Genomic DNA, 14,527 nt, shown 5'->3' on the forward strand with positions numbered 1-14,527 from the left:
AGCTTTAATCAGAGCCTTCTGGAAGCAGTGGAGGTGTGGCACAGAGGTGTGGCAGAGTCAAGGTGTGTTTGTTGAATGTGGATGACGGTTGCTGCCGCAAAGTCCCTCACCACAACAACTTGGTCTCCTACAGGTTAATGTACTCGTACGCTCTGCACTACGGTCTGTATCTTGTCACAGGGCCCTTTATTTGTTTTTGTTTTTTTTTCTTTTTCCATCATAATTTGTTTTGTATTATATTTTGTTCGGTATTTATCTTTACTGATTTACCTCTCTCTCTCTCTCTCTCTCTCTCTCTCTCTCTCTCTCTCTCTCTCTCTCTCTCTCTCTCTCTCTCTCTCTCTCTCTCTTTGTCACACACACACACACACACACACACACACACACACACACACACAGCTTTAATGGATTTACAACTGCCGGAACCATAATTTCTGTAGATTTTCTGAATGTATTGAAATTCAGCTGGATACGACAATAATTCGGGATTTCTTGAGATCCATAAGATTTTCAATAGATCTCCCGATATTTAGTAGATTTGGCAGTACTTCCCCGGATAGTGAATGTTATCCAATATTCGGATAATGACAACAAAATGAGAGTCAAGAATTAGCAGAAAGTGCCACAATACCAGGACACGCAGATAAAACAGTATTACTTCATATTTATCTTAATGGAAATAAATGTATTAATGACATAACAATCCTTTATTCTTTGTTTGATGACAGAAGGTGAGAACTATGACCCACAAAAATCAATGAACAAATGACACTCATCGGGAGAATTTTCGACAGTAAAGAAACAATTCCATCTCTCTCCTTTTTTGTCAGTATCAACACTAACCACTGACTCCCAAACCCTCCCTCCTTCTCTTTCCTTTCCTCGCCTCTGTACAGCTTTGCCACAGAGCATCCCTTCGAGACAGTCTTCTCGTAACCTATCCAATCAAAACACTCTATGTTGGTAAGTGCCCGAACAAATAGGAGTACATATTGCAATAGATTCAGAATGATAATGATGATGATGATGATGATAATAATGTCCCATGCAGCGCTGCCACAGCACACAGACATCCAGGGACATGTGGGAACTCTCAGTTGTGGGCAGTAAATGTTCTTGAAGGCTCAAGTGTCACGTGCAGGCTGAATGGCTTCTTGTAGCTTCACTTTGTTCTCATGTTTTACCAATTACAGGATTCAAAAGGTGTGTGAATATGTACTCCCCTTTAAAAATAAAAATATGATAATAGTGAATAACTGAATAACGAAAATAAAGCAAATGATAAACAGTCTTGAATTATCTATCCATCTACATATTCTACACCAGCAGCTGGCAATCACACGCGATGAGGCCCAGACAAAGCACCACGCACTCATACACACATCAGGGACTGAGAGACCCTGCACACATCATCCACACTCCTGGGGACCCATGGTAGACCAATCTCGCGGACCACCCCATGAGCTTAGGCGTAGCACAGCTGGCCACACACTTCCACAGCACGATGAAAAGAATTAAAACAGCGCTGGGTATTTCATCAACACTAAGGAATGTTTATAATTGTCTCACCAAGCATCGCACTTTGTTTATCTAGCTTTTACAGCACAGCCAGCAGCACAAGGCACACGCCACATTTTAACCTGATAGGAAACATTCATTACTGCACTATATTTACAAGACCGGAGGAGGTGTGTTTACATAACAATAACACAAGAGCAGGGAAAGGGTACAAACTGTATTGATCTGCTCTTGCGTATCTGAGGGACCACGTGCGTCTCACTGTGATGGGTGACGGGTGACGGGTGATGAGTGATGCATGATGTGTGACGAGTGACGGGTGACTGACGGGTGACGGGTGTTGGATGATGGGTATTGGTTGACGGGTAAGTGACGGGTGACTGACGGGTGACGGGTGTTGGAAGACGGGTGACTGATGGGTGACGCGGGGTGAAGGGAACATTAGGCTCTACAAGGAATAGACACGCCGTTACTGTCATTCACTACTGTACTGTTCGGTGCGTGACACAAAGAGCAGAAGGAAACAAAGAGCAGACGGGGAAAGAAAGGAACAAAGAACAGCGTATTGGAAAGTAACAACGGAATGGAAAAAAAGAAGAAAAAGAAAAGGACAGAAAAGAAAAAAGAATATTGGTGTGTGTTATAAGGTTATTTAATGGTGGACTTTATGATGGTGGATAACTGTATGGTAGAGGAGGTGGCTGATATGGTAGCGGATGTCGAGATCTTAGTGAATGAGTTATTATGCGACTGGTGGAGGTAGTGGTGGATGACTTTATGGCATCGTAAAATAGGTCGCCACAAAGAACTCTCACACAAAGAACAGAGAAAACGGACTCTATTTGAAGCCTCGTATACAGTTATAATAATAGTAATAATAATAATAATAATAATAATAATAATAATAATAATAATAAAATGAATGAAAAGGAAATTAACTTGGAAAAAAAATGTATGTAATAAAAAGATAATATGAGTGAAGAATATATATGATATAGATACGAACATAAGTAAATATAAATAAAAAAATAAAAAAAAAGACTGTCTTGACGTAAATGTCATATCAGGTTTCCGGTGATAGGAATGATTTTTGTTCGCCCGGTTTTTTTTTACCTAATCTAACACGATGATAAGAATTATCATTACCAATAGAAACACACACACACACACACACACACACACACACACACACACACACACACGTGCGCGCGCGATGTTATGATAAAACCCCCTGAAACTTTGAACGAGGACAAAATCACAAGATGGGCTGGGATACCAATAAATGGCAATTATCGCAGAAGCTAGTGTAAATTTCTAAAATGAATAAATAAATCAGTATAATAAATAGTAATAAATAAATAAATAAATAAATAAATAAAATGAAATAGAAAAAAAAAATAACAGAAATCACCCTTAAAAGTACAAACACTAATAAAACATCCTAAAAAAAAAATAAATAAATAAAACCATAAACAATACATAATAATGGGAAAGTGGTTGAAAGGACATAAGGGCATAAGCTGATGTAATAATAAATAATAAGTAATACTAAAAACTGAAAAAAAAGAAAAAAATAGACAACAATAAAACATTCCTGTACCACATCATAAACTCACAAATAAAACAAATAATAAATTGAAGAGAGAAATCACTCATTACTGGGTTGGTTGATGTAAATGATGATGTATAGAAATGGATAAAAATAAAATTAATAACTAATAAAAAATAACAAATAATTGTAAAAGCAGCCTAAGAAATAAGATAATCATCCGCAATCAACACAACAAACCCAAAACAACAATAAGAGGGAATAGTTCCATAAATATCCAACAGATGACACCAGCTGGCATAAACAGTTAAAACAGATAAATAAACAAACAAATAAGTAAGTAAATAAAAGATGTGATTACGAAAAAAACTCCATTAAAATAAAATTGCGAATAAAACACCGTAAAACTACACAGCAATCACAAAAGAACAATAAGGGATAGAGAGAATACTTCAGAAATCCCTCGAAGGAAATATACAAGTAAACAAAAGAAATAACTATAAAAAAAAAACACCCTAAAAATATAAGCATTAACAAAACACCACGAAACCCCATAACAAAACAATAGAGACAAAAGCAGTTCCAAAATCCGTCCATAGATGGCGCTGGGAGTGGCAAGATGGAGCGTGACGTCACAGGCAACACGTGACGTCATCGAGTGGCGGCGAGACCCAACAGTTTGTGATGATGGTGGAGACAAAGAGGAGGTGCTGCGGCTCTTTAGTCTTATTCTAGTGTACATAGCGGACTATATGTTCACCCCTAGGGAATTAACTAGTGCCTATAAACATGGGAATATGGAGCTACACTTTAATATACCTGGTGGTCCTAATATGGCCGGAATCTGAAGGTAAGACACGAAAAAGAGGAATATGTGGTTGGCCATTGTTGTTGTTGCTCCTTCCCTTCCCTTTATCACTGTTTTCCTTGTTTTCTTCCTTTTCTCTCTCTCCCTCCCCCTCCCCCCGTGGCGGTGGGCTCGTGTGCTCTCCCCCCGCCCCCCACGTCCCCCCGGGTGCGAAGGAAAGGCTGATAAATGAGGGAAATAAGAGGAAATGTCAAATAGGCGAGGCTGGGTTGGATTTTGTGACTTTTTTGTGTTTTTCGTGTTTCTTACTTTCTTCATTCGTGTATCTGTGTTGCATATCGCTTGTCTATTTGTTTGTCCTCCGAAGTTTGTTTTGTCTTTTTCTTTCTCCTGTTTTATTCGCCCTCTTGCGTCTCCTCCCTTTGTTTTCATTTTTTTTTTTCATCCTATTCTTTCTTTGTTTTCTTTTTTTCACGTGTTTCTTCTCATGTGTTTATCTATTTTTTTCTTTGTTTTGTTTGTCTCTTCCTTTCTTCCTCTTCCATCAGTTATTATTTATTTGTTTACTTATTCCTCCTCTCCTCAGTTTTTTTTCTATTTTTTATTTACTTATTCCTCCTCTCTCTTCCTTTTTGTTTCTTCCTTTGCCTCTTAGTCTTACGGTAATTTCTTCAATGTCTTCTTTATTTTCCTTCTCTTTTCTTCCCTTTCATCTTTCTCACATCACATCTCTTCTTTAGTTTTCCTTTTTCCTGTTTCTCCAGTTGTATTGTCATTATTTTCCTCACTGTTCACTGATATGTGTGGATTTATTTATTATTGTTTGTATCTCAGCTATTTGTTATATGTACATATTTGTTATTTATTTTTATTTATTTATGCAACCTATATTTACTTTGTTTTGGCATTTTTTTCCATTTTTGTTATGTAAGAGTTTAGATTTTTCCTTTATTTGCTTTCCATTTCTTTTTTCTATTCCTGTTTTTTATTTTTGTTTTTGCATTTTTTCTTGTTTTTCATATTGTCGTTTATTTTCTTTTTTTTATCGTTATCTTGTTTTTTTTCTTATCTTTTCATGTCTTCCATTTTTTACTTTTTGTCATTTTTCCCTTCATGTCTTCCATTCCCTTCAGTTTTTTTCTTTCTGCTTCCTTTCTTGTTTTTTGTCTCCTTGTTTTCCTCTTCATCTTTTTTCCCATCTTTATCTTCCTTTCTTTCCTTTTTTTTTGTCTCATTCTTCCTTTTCTGCCTTTTATCACGTCTTCCTTTCTTGGTTTTCATCCTTATTTTCCTTGCTTCCTTTTTTTTTTTGCTTCATTCTTCCTTTCTTGTTTTCATATGGAGAGAGAGAGAGAGAGAGAGAGAGAGAGAGAGAGAGAGAGAGAGAGTTATGAAGATGAGAATTAAGAAGGGAAATGAAGGCGATGCTCAGTTAGGAAGGTTAGGTTAAGTGCAAGTATGGAAAAGGAGAAAAGCAGAGAATGAAATTATGAATGTGACAAGTAAGATGAGAAATTAAGACAGTGATGAGTTGGAAAGTTAGATTAAATGTTTGCATAGGAGACAGACAGACAGATAGAATAAGAAAGAATATCATGGTTAGGAAACTTAGGTAAGATATGGTAGGGACAGATGGACAGAAAGATAATGAGAAGAATACCATAGCACATAACACAGTCGTATATTTTGACTGACGGAGGGTTGAAATATCAGTTAACGTAGTAATAAAAGACAGGGTATGTACTTGTTTACTTGTATGGTCCTGCAACGGAAGGCTTGAATTTTTGTAAGATGCGTAAGATAGAGTGAAAAGCTTGGATCAGATTGTATTATTAGCAGAAAGCCAATTAATCTGAAGCCCTTTTATCTCTTCCTCATTAAGTGTCCATTTTTCAAAGGCTTGTATCACTCGGAGAAAGGGTTTGGCTGGTAGGATTGAAAAGAAGTAACACATACACACACACTCCTGTTTAAAAGGGACATGTGAGGTAATGAGGGGTTCACTGATAAGGCTAAAAGGAAATGGTAACACACACACACACACACACACACACACACACACAATCTCAACTACATCCCTCCCTTGTTTTCTTGGTGAGTAGGTGAGTATCCTATTTGGACACACTCACTGACTCATCTTGATGTTATTACTCAGTCTGTTATCCAAGCTCTTATCTATCCTTTGTAGTTGTGAGGGGATAATAATGCTTCTATAAGTAACTAATGTTTTATATTGCCACCCAGTCTTTTATTCCTCATGCTGATAAACTCTGGAACTCCCTGCCTGCTTCTGTATTTCCTCTTAACTAACATTCTCATTCCAGTCTCATTCCTATTCCTCTTGCTGGTAATTTCTGGAACTCCCTGCCTGCTTCTGTATTTCCTCTTAACTAACATTCTCATTCCAGTCTCATTCCTATTCCTCTTGCTGGTAAACTAGAACTCCCTGCCTGCTTCTGTATTTCCTCTTAACAATTTGTATTATCACTCGGTCATTCATTCCTCTTCCTCTCACTGATAAACACTGAAACTCTGCCTGCTTCTGTATTTCCTCTTATATATGACTTCAGCTGCTCCAAGAGGGAGGTTTCAAGACACTTATAATACTAGATAATCCTTTTTTGTCTGTAATCTTTGGGGACTTGCACCTTTGACTTAAGTTCTTTCAAGTTGGACGTTTCAAGACTCTTATATAATTTTGGATAATGCCTTTGACCACTCTTTGGGAACTGGTGCCTTTGAGATCATATTTCAAGAAGGAGAGTTTAAGATACTTCTGTTAATTCTGGGTAATCCTTTTGACTCTTCTCTGGGGGCTGGCATCTTCAGGGGACCTTCCTTTTCAGCCCTTTTTGTTGTCCTTGATCAGAACATCTCTTACGTAAAAAAAAAAAAAAGGTGCAATAAGATGGATGAAGAGAGTGAAAAGCAAGGATGTTTTGAAGTAGGGATAGTGAAGGAGTGGGTGAAAGTGTATTGGAGGAAGAGAAGTTGATAGTGAGGCTTAGACTTTGTTGTGATGGAGTGGCAGCACTTGACAGAACTTAGTTTAATGTGACAGAACTTATTGGAACATGAGAGCATGGTGGGGCTAGATGAGACTTGACAAAACTCAACTGAACATGATGGAGCTTAAGAGGATATTACAGAACGTGATAGAGCTGAATGGAACATGATGGAACTTAGGAAAACATGGCAGATTATGACAGAACACAGCATAGCTTGACGTAACTTGATAGAACGTGACAAAGAGGAAAAATCAAGACACAGTAGCGTAATTGCAGAGCAGGCACTGAAAAACAAAGCACGGGGACATTCATCACCCACAACCTGACTAGTAACATTATCTCCTTTTTTCTTCATTACTCATTTCTTACGGAGCCATGCCAAGGGAAAGAAATGAGTCAAAACAAAGCTAAAACACAAAACCACATAAAATACTCATCCGTAAAGAAACAAGGGTAGGGAAAGCAAGGTACTGGTGGACATAGCTTGTAATGGTTGAGCTGTAATGGTTGAGAGTGTGAGAAGCAATTGTACAGTCACCAAGAGAAAGAAATGAGTTAAAACAAGACTAAAACACCAAACCACATAAAATACCCATCTTTAAAGAAGCAAGGATAGGAAAAGAGAGCTACTGGTGGTCCTGGCTTGTATCTGGTAATGGTCGACAGTGGAAGAGGCAAATGTAAAGTCCCCTAAACACTTCCACATTCATTTAGCATTGCGAGTGTGTGACCTGCCTGTGTTGACCCCTATCTGAAACAAAACCAACCCATCACTCCCCCACCCTCCTTACATGTACTGGCCTGTGGGGGCTTTGGATACAAGTCGAATCATGTTCCTCTGCTCGTTTGTTTGTCATGCCAGCAGGAAGAACAATGTATTAGGGTAGCATCATATTAAGAGGTTCAATTAACGCACTATTAACAAGTTTATCAATAGTTACTGTTGGAGAATTTGCTGGTTTTTGAATGGTTTGAAGTGATGCCCTCTGTGAATCTCTGCTGCTGTGTCTTACCAGTTAAACAGCAATGGTACAACAGTAGTTTATAGTTTGTTAGAGTTTTGTGCACACTGATACACACAGGGTCACACAGGGTCACAGCAGGCAACTCCCACACTGGCAGTGCTGAGTGATGGGCATGGAAGGGGAGGACACTGTTAGGAATAAGTATGACAGAAAATATTATTTTGTCATAGTTTTCTTTCTCTCTGCAGTGATGAAAGGGTGCTGTGCTGAATGTAGTGATGGAAAGAAATGCATGTTTCAAGGTGTCGTGTATTTTTGTGTGCGTGATGCAGAGACACAAGACAGAGCGAGAAAGATCTTTATTTATTTATTTATTTATTTATTTTTATTTATTTATTTTTTTTGTTTATGTAGGAGGGGCACCAGCCAAAGGGAACAAAGTTAGAGTAAAGAAAGGCCCACTGAGGTGCCAGTCCCTGAACAGAGTCAAAACCAGATGTCAAAAATGAAGGATGTTCAGTTAAAATGTAAGAGAGAGAGAGAGAGAGAGAGAGAGAGAGAGAGAGAGAGAGAGAGAGAGAGAGAGATTAGCCTTATCTCCCTTTTAGCTAAGGGTTCCCTGCTTTGATTACTTTGTGAGCACTGCAAAGGATGTTTCCACTGCTACAGAAATAAAATAGAAGAGAGAATTAATATTGTTATTTATATATATATATATATATAATTACAGAAAGACTAGGTGGATATTGGAAAACATTTGTCCATATTTGGTTTGATAATGTATGTATATATGGGAAATACAATAAAGTGTTTCAAGAGAGAGAATTGTAACCTGTGTCTTTCCCTTCAGGATGATTAAAATATGAGATAGACAGGCTGACAGACACAGAGACAAGTAATGTTGAGGCACACACTCAGGGCATGGCTTGAACTTTCCCCCAGTGACTTGAAGCAAAACAAGTACAGTGTGCAGGTCATGATGAAAACTTGACATGTTAACCTGAGAATGTGGAACAAAGAGAGAGAGAGAGAGAGAGAGAGAGAGAGAGAGAGAGAGAGAGAGAGAGAGAGAGAGAGAGAGAGAGAGAGAATATGTATTAACCTTATAAATACTGATGTTAGTTTTTATATGATTGATCGTGTGTGTGTGTGTGTGTGTGTGTGTGTGTGTGTGTGTGTGTGTGTGTGTGCTAATCTGGTTGTAGTTTTTATGTGCATGTTTTTTGTGTGTCTTGAGATTATGTATGCAGACAACCTCGTGTGTGTGTGTGTGTGTGTGTGTCATAATGGTGATAATTTGAGTATGTATTGATAATTATTTTTTGCTAGATTTTATTGATTTATTTATTGTATTCCATCCAGTGCCTAATTAAGAGACATATTCCAAAAAAAAAAAAAATAAATAAAAAATAAAAAAATAAAATAAATAAATAAATGCATACAAGGGATGCTGCAAGAAGCCATCAGGCCCACAGAGACATGGCAACTCCTGTATACATCTTGCCTGTGTACATATTTCCACTTATCATCACCATTCTGTACCATTTATTCACACACACACACACACACACACACACACACACATAATTACTGATGTGTTAGTTTATTTGTTTTCTGTATAAGAGTTTCTGGCTAAGGGGAACAAATGGGGATGTATCTACTCTTGTCTTCTTAGGATTTGTACGCATCCTTTTTTTTTTTTTTTTTTTTTTCGTTTTTCGTTTCTTCTTTTAAGGGGGTTAGTCCTCAAAACTAGGGGTGGGTTAGTAAATGTCATTATAACCATGATATGTTTTTTTTGTCTGTTGTACTTTCCTTACACATCTTCAAGGGCAAAAAAATAGAAAAAAAAATTAAAATGAGAAGTAAAATATGCAGAGGATATTACTAATTTTCACATTTTTTTAGAGATTTGTATTTTTTTCTCTTCCCTCTCACATAACCTTGTCTTCCTGCACTCTTCTTGTCCTGTAACCTCATCTTCCTGCACTCTTCTCGTCCTGTAGTCTTCTTCCTTCTTGCACACATCAGGGCTCAGGGTAAGGGAGGTGAGGACAGTTGCATAATGTAGGAAGCTAATGGCCTTGTGTAGATGTACTTGTATGGAGTAGCTGAGAAAGAAAGAAAAGAGGGAAAGTTATGATAAGATACTCAAAAGCCATGACCAAAAATTAACTAAAGTTGCTGAAAGAGAACAACAATCTTTAGTGTTTTTAGAGAGAGAGAGAGAGAGAGAGAGAGAGAGAGAGAGAGAGAGAGAGAGAGAGAGAGAGAGAGAGAGAGAGACGAAAGCTCACTCAAATGCCATTCCTAAAAAAAGAAGACACTCCTCTTGGTTTCATTTCAGCTTTGCAAAATTGTCTGGAGTGAGTGAAATAGAACAGCAGTCTTTGGCAGTATGAAAAAATGCGAAAGAGAAAGGGAACGAAAGAGAGAGAGAGAGAGAGAGAGAGAGAGGGAGCAACAAAAGTTCACTCAAATACCGCTTCGTAAAAAGAAAAATGCTTGTTGTGTCGTCATTTGCTCTAAAATTAGCTGGAGTGACAGAAATAGAACACCAGCGTTAAGTAGATTAAAAAAAATGCTAGAGAGAGAGAGAGAGAGAGAGAGAGAGAGAGAGAGAGAGAGAGAGAGAGAGAGAGAGAGAGAGAGAGAAAGGTAAACACACTCATACAATCTTCCCACAAAGCAAAACACTCCCTCAACTTCATTTTGGCTCTGTAAAATGAAGTTACTGAAATAGAACAGCAATCTTTGGCAGTCAGAAATAGATAAAACACACAAAACAATAGAAGCTTCTCTCTAAGGCCATTACTAGGAAAGAAAACCACACCTTGTTATTTCATGGCTGCTGTGATGCTGTATTGCTGTATTGAGGGACGGAAATAGAACGGTGAAATAACAACGATGAAATAGAGCAGTGGTCTTTTGGCACTTATAAGGTTACTCTCACTTACTCCTCTGTATTAAAAAAGTAAATAGTTATAAAGGAAAAGAATAAATAGGTAAGTAAAATAATGGAAAAGTTAGGTGATAAGTGAAGATAGATGAATAACCAATGAAAAGATACAATGAAGTGAATCAGTAGATAAATGAATAATAAATGAAGATAGATGGATAATTACTGAAAAGATATATTGAAGTTAACTAGTAAATAAATTATTAATAAATGGACTACTGAAAAGATATACTGAAGTCAATCAGTAAATAAATGAACAATAAATGAAGATAGATGGATAACTAATGAAAAGATATAATGAGGTGAATAAATGAATAATGTCTTTTTTGCTGTTTTCTCAGAGTCATGGTTTTGCAGATAATTAAATAGGTAGATAATAAATTAATTAGTAAATAAATGACATAAAATAAGGAATAAAAATGAAATGAGAAATAAATAAATAAAATAGAAAATCTGAAAAAATAATAAATAAAATAAATCTATGAGGCAGTAAAATAAAAAAAAACAGTGAAATGAATAAATAAATAAATCAAAACAAAACCGAAAAAAAAAGAATAAACAAACCAAATAAATCAAAATACAAAACAGATAACTAAAATAAAAATAAAATAATTAAATAAAGAAAGAACCAACACATTTAGCACATCCCTGCCGAGTGTGTCATCTGGTGGGTTTCTGTGGTGCCCTGCTTGGTGTGCTGGTGCTGCGGTCAGGTGCTGTGGCTTCCTTTGTGCTACGCTGTGCTGTCCGTCTGTCTGTCTGTCTGTCTGTCTGGGTGGCTTTCATTGGTCTTTCCATATTTGGTTTGTATTGTATATATATTTTTTTATTTTTCATTTTTGTTTTTATTTTTATTTATTTTTGTTTATTTTATTACAGTGTTATTATTATTTCTTCCATCTGGTGACTAATGTTGAATTTTATGTGTCATTCTTATTTGTTTGTTTATTTGTTTATTTATTTATTTATTTACTTATTTGTTTGTTTATTTTTATTATATCTGTGCCATGCCATTTTTTCTTGTTCTTGTTCTTGTTCTCCATACCTATGATATTTATTTTCATCATCGTGTTATTCCTTTTTGTTCTTTTCGAATACCTATACAAAGAATAATACATTACCTGAACCTTTTTTTTATTTCTTATTTTTTTTTATCGTTATTTTTATACCACAGCATCCTCCTCTTCCTCCACCTCTCTTTATAGTAAGAAGAATCACAGGTAGCTAAGGTATTACAGACCACCACCACCACCACCACTACCTCTATAGTAGGAAGACTCACTGGTTGCTAAGATGTTATTTATTCATCGCTCAAATGTCAGAGGTTCAGGGAGTGGTAGTAGCAGCTGTTCTGAGGCAGCGAGGAGAGGAGAGGAGAGGAGAGGAGAGGAAAGGTGCGTGACGTGTGGCCTTGTTCTGCTCAGGGAAATGTCACAGCTGTATTTTCTGTGGCGGGGCTAAAAAAAAAAAATAGTAGGTTCGTCACGCGCTGGCTTATGTAAAAATACCAGCGTGGATGGATGGATGGATGGAAGGATGGATGGAAAGTTTGTTATGATTTTGTTCAGGGTAAAAAGAAGGGAAGGAGTGAAAGAGAGAGTGGAAAAAAGATATTGTTGTTTGGTTTGTTTTGCTGTTTTGTGTTTGGGGATGAAATATGGTTTGTTATTTGTTGGTTTATGTGGAATTATTAATATGGAGGTTTATGATTTTATGTCAGATTAAAATGGTTGCAAAGAGAGAGAGAGAGAGAGAGAGAGAGAGAGAGAGAGAGAGAGAGAGAGAGAGAGAGAGAGAGAGAGAATGTGCTTTGCTTGCATCATTTATGTTGAGGGAGAAAAGAAATGGTTTGTTTTGTCTTAGTTTATGTGAAAATGTTAGTATGTGAGTGTTTTGATAATTGTAAGGATGAAAAAAGGGAGTGAAAGAAGAAGAAAATGAGTTGCAAGGCTTATTTATGTTATGGGAGGGAAATTAATCACCTTGTGTGGGTTTATGTGAAAATGTTAGTGTGGGTGGTGTGTTTTGAATGTTTGTGACAGTGAAAAAAGGCAGTGAAAAGGTAAAAAAAAAAAATGCGTTGTTTAGTTTATTTATGTTTGGAAGAAAAAATGTCCAGTGTTGGTTTATGTGAAAATGTTAGTGTGAGTGTTTGTTTTGAATGTTTGTAAGGATGAAAATGGAGTGGAAGAGAGAGACAAAAAAATATTGCTTGGGTTTTGTCCTGGGTTTATTTCTGAGAGGAAAAAAATATTCGTCATGCAAAGGAAGGATACTGAAGTGCTCTCTCTCTCTCTCTCTCTCTCTCTCTCTCTCTCTCTCTCTCTCTCTCTCTCTCTCTCTCTCTCTCTCTCTCTCTCTCTCTCTCTCTCTCTCTCTCTCTCTCTCTCTCTCTTGTTATTGTAGATTTTGTTTTACTTTGAAGTGGGGAAAGGAGAAGAAAAAGAAGAGGAGGAGTAGGAGGGGGAGGAAGAGGAAGCTAGTGGCATAGTTTTTACAGTATATCAGCTTAATCTACAATGACCACTAGCTGTTATATTACAAATGACACACCCATCACACCTACAAAACATTTAGACTATTCTGTGCAGTTCTGGTTCCCCTATTACAGGAAGGTTGCAGGTCTATTAGAATCAGTACAAAGGAGAATGACTAAAAGAATACAGGGCGTTAGGGGTGTTCCTTACGAGACTGAAGCTTTTAAATTAACTTTCCTTACAGAGACAGGTTAAGAGGAGGCCTGATAGACGTCTTGATGGAGCCTTGGTGTTTGTGTTTATATGTTAGGTGCATGTTAAGAGGAGGCCTGATACAAGTCTGAAAGTGGTATAGGGGTTATAGCAAGGGTGACAAGCAAAATTCCCAGGATCAGTTATCAGGATTGAACAAGAAATAACGGGTTTAAGCTTGAAAAGTTTAGGTTCAGGAAGGAGATAGGAAGGAATTGGTTCTCAAATAAAGTGGCTGATGAATGGAATTGACTCAGTAATCAGGTTGTTAGTGCTGAGACATTAGGGAGCTTTAAAAGACTAAATGGTTTTATGGATGAGGGATGATAAGTGGAAATAGGCAGGCATGTTTTATACAGGCACTGCCACGTGTAGGCCTGGTGGCTTCTTGCTGCTTCCCTTGTTTGCTTACGTTCTTATCACTCCCATACAAAATATCCATCGTCCTACAAAATGCAGCCATCACTCCTATAAAGTACCCATCACTCCTATAAAGTACCCATCACTCCTACAAAATACACCTTTCATTCCTACAAAACACCCATCACTTCTACAAAATACACCCATCACTTCTACAAAATACACCCATCACTCCTACAAAACACCCATCACTTCGACAAAATACACCCATCACTTCTACAAAATACACCCATCACTCCTACAAAACACCCATCACTCTTACAAAACACCCATCACTCTTACAAAACACCCATCACTGTACAAAATACCCATCACCCCATTGTATCTACACCCAAGATGCAACACTAGCACCTCTCGTGACCTTGTTTGTGTTGCGTCATGACCCCCGGTGACCCAGTGTGACCCAGTAAGATCTCTCACCCCCTCCCTCTCCCTCCTCTTTCCCCCCAATCCCTCCCCCTCCAGTCCTCTTGGAAACTCTTAAGGGGGAGAGAAGGAAGGAAGGAGGGAAGGTTTTGAAAGTTTTATTTGAGAGTTTCTCTCTCTCTCTCTCTCTCTCTCTCTCTCTCTC

General features: G+C 37.4%; 1 protein-coding gene across 3 annotated transcripts in view; it reads left to right on the forward strand.

The window, feature by feature from the left end:
* The first annotated feature begins 3,730 nt into the window (after positions 1–3,730).
* LOC135090175 (disintegrin and metalloproteinase domain-containing protein 10-like) overlaps positions 3,731–14,527 on the forward strand; it is a 72,144-nt gene continuing 61,347 nt past the window's right edge. For all 3 annotated transcript variants that reach the window (XM_063986604.1, XM_063986602.1, XM_063986603.1), the window contains exon 1: positions 3,731–3,917. In XM_063986604.1, coding sequence (XP_063842674.1) covers positions 3,857–3,917 — 61 coding nt within the window. In that variant the 5' untranslated portion in view covers positions 3,731–3,856. The remainder of the gene's footprint in view (positions 3,918–14,527) is intronic.

Source organism: Scylla paramamosain, chromosome 34, assembly GCF_035594125.1.
Source record: "Scylla paramamosain isolate STU-SP2022 chromosome 34, ASM3559412v1, whole genome shotgun sequence".
Taxonomy (NCBI): Eukaryota; Metazoa; Arthropoda; class Malacostraca; order Decapoda; family Portunidae; genus Scylla; species Scylla paramamosain.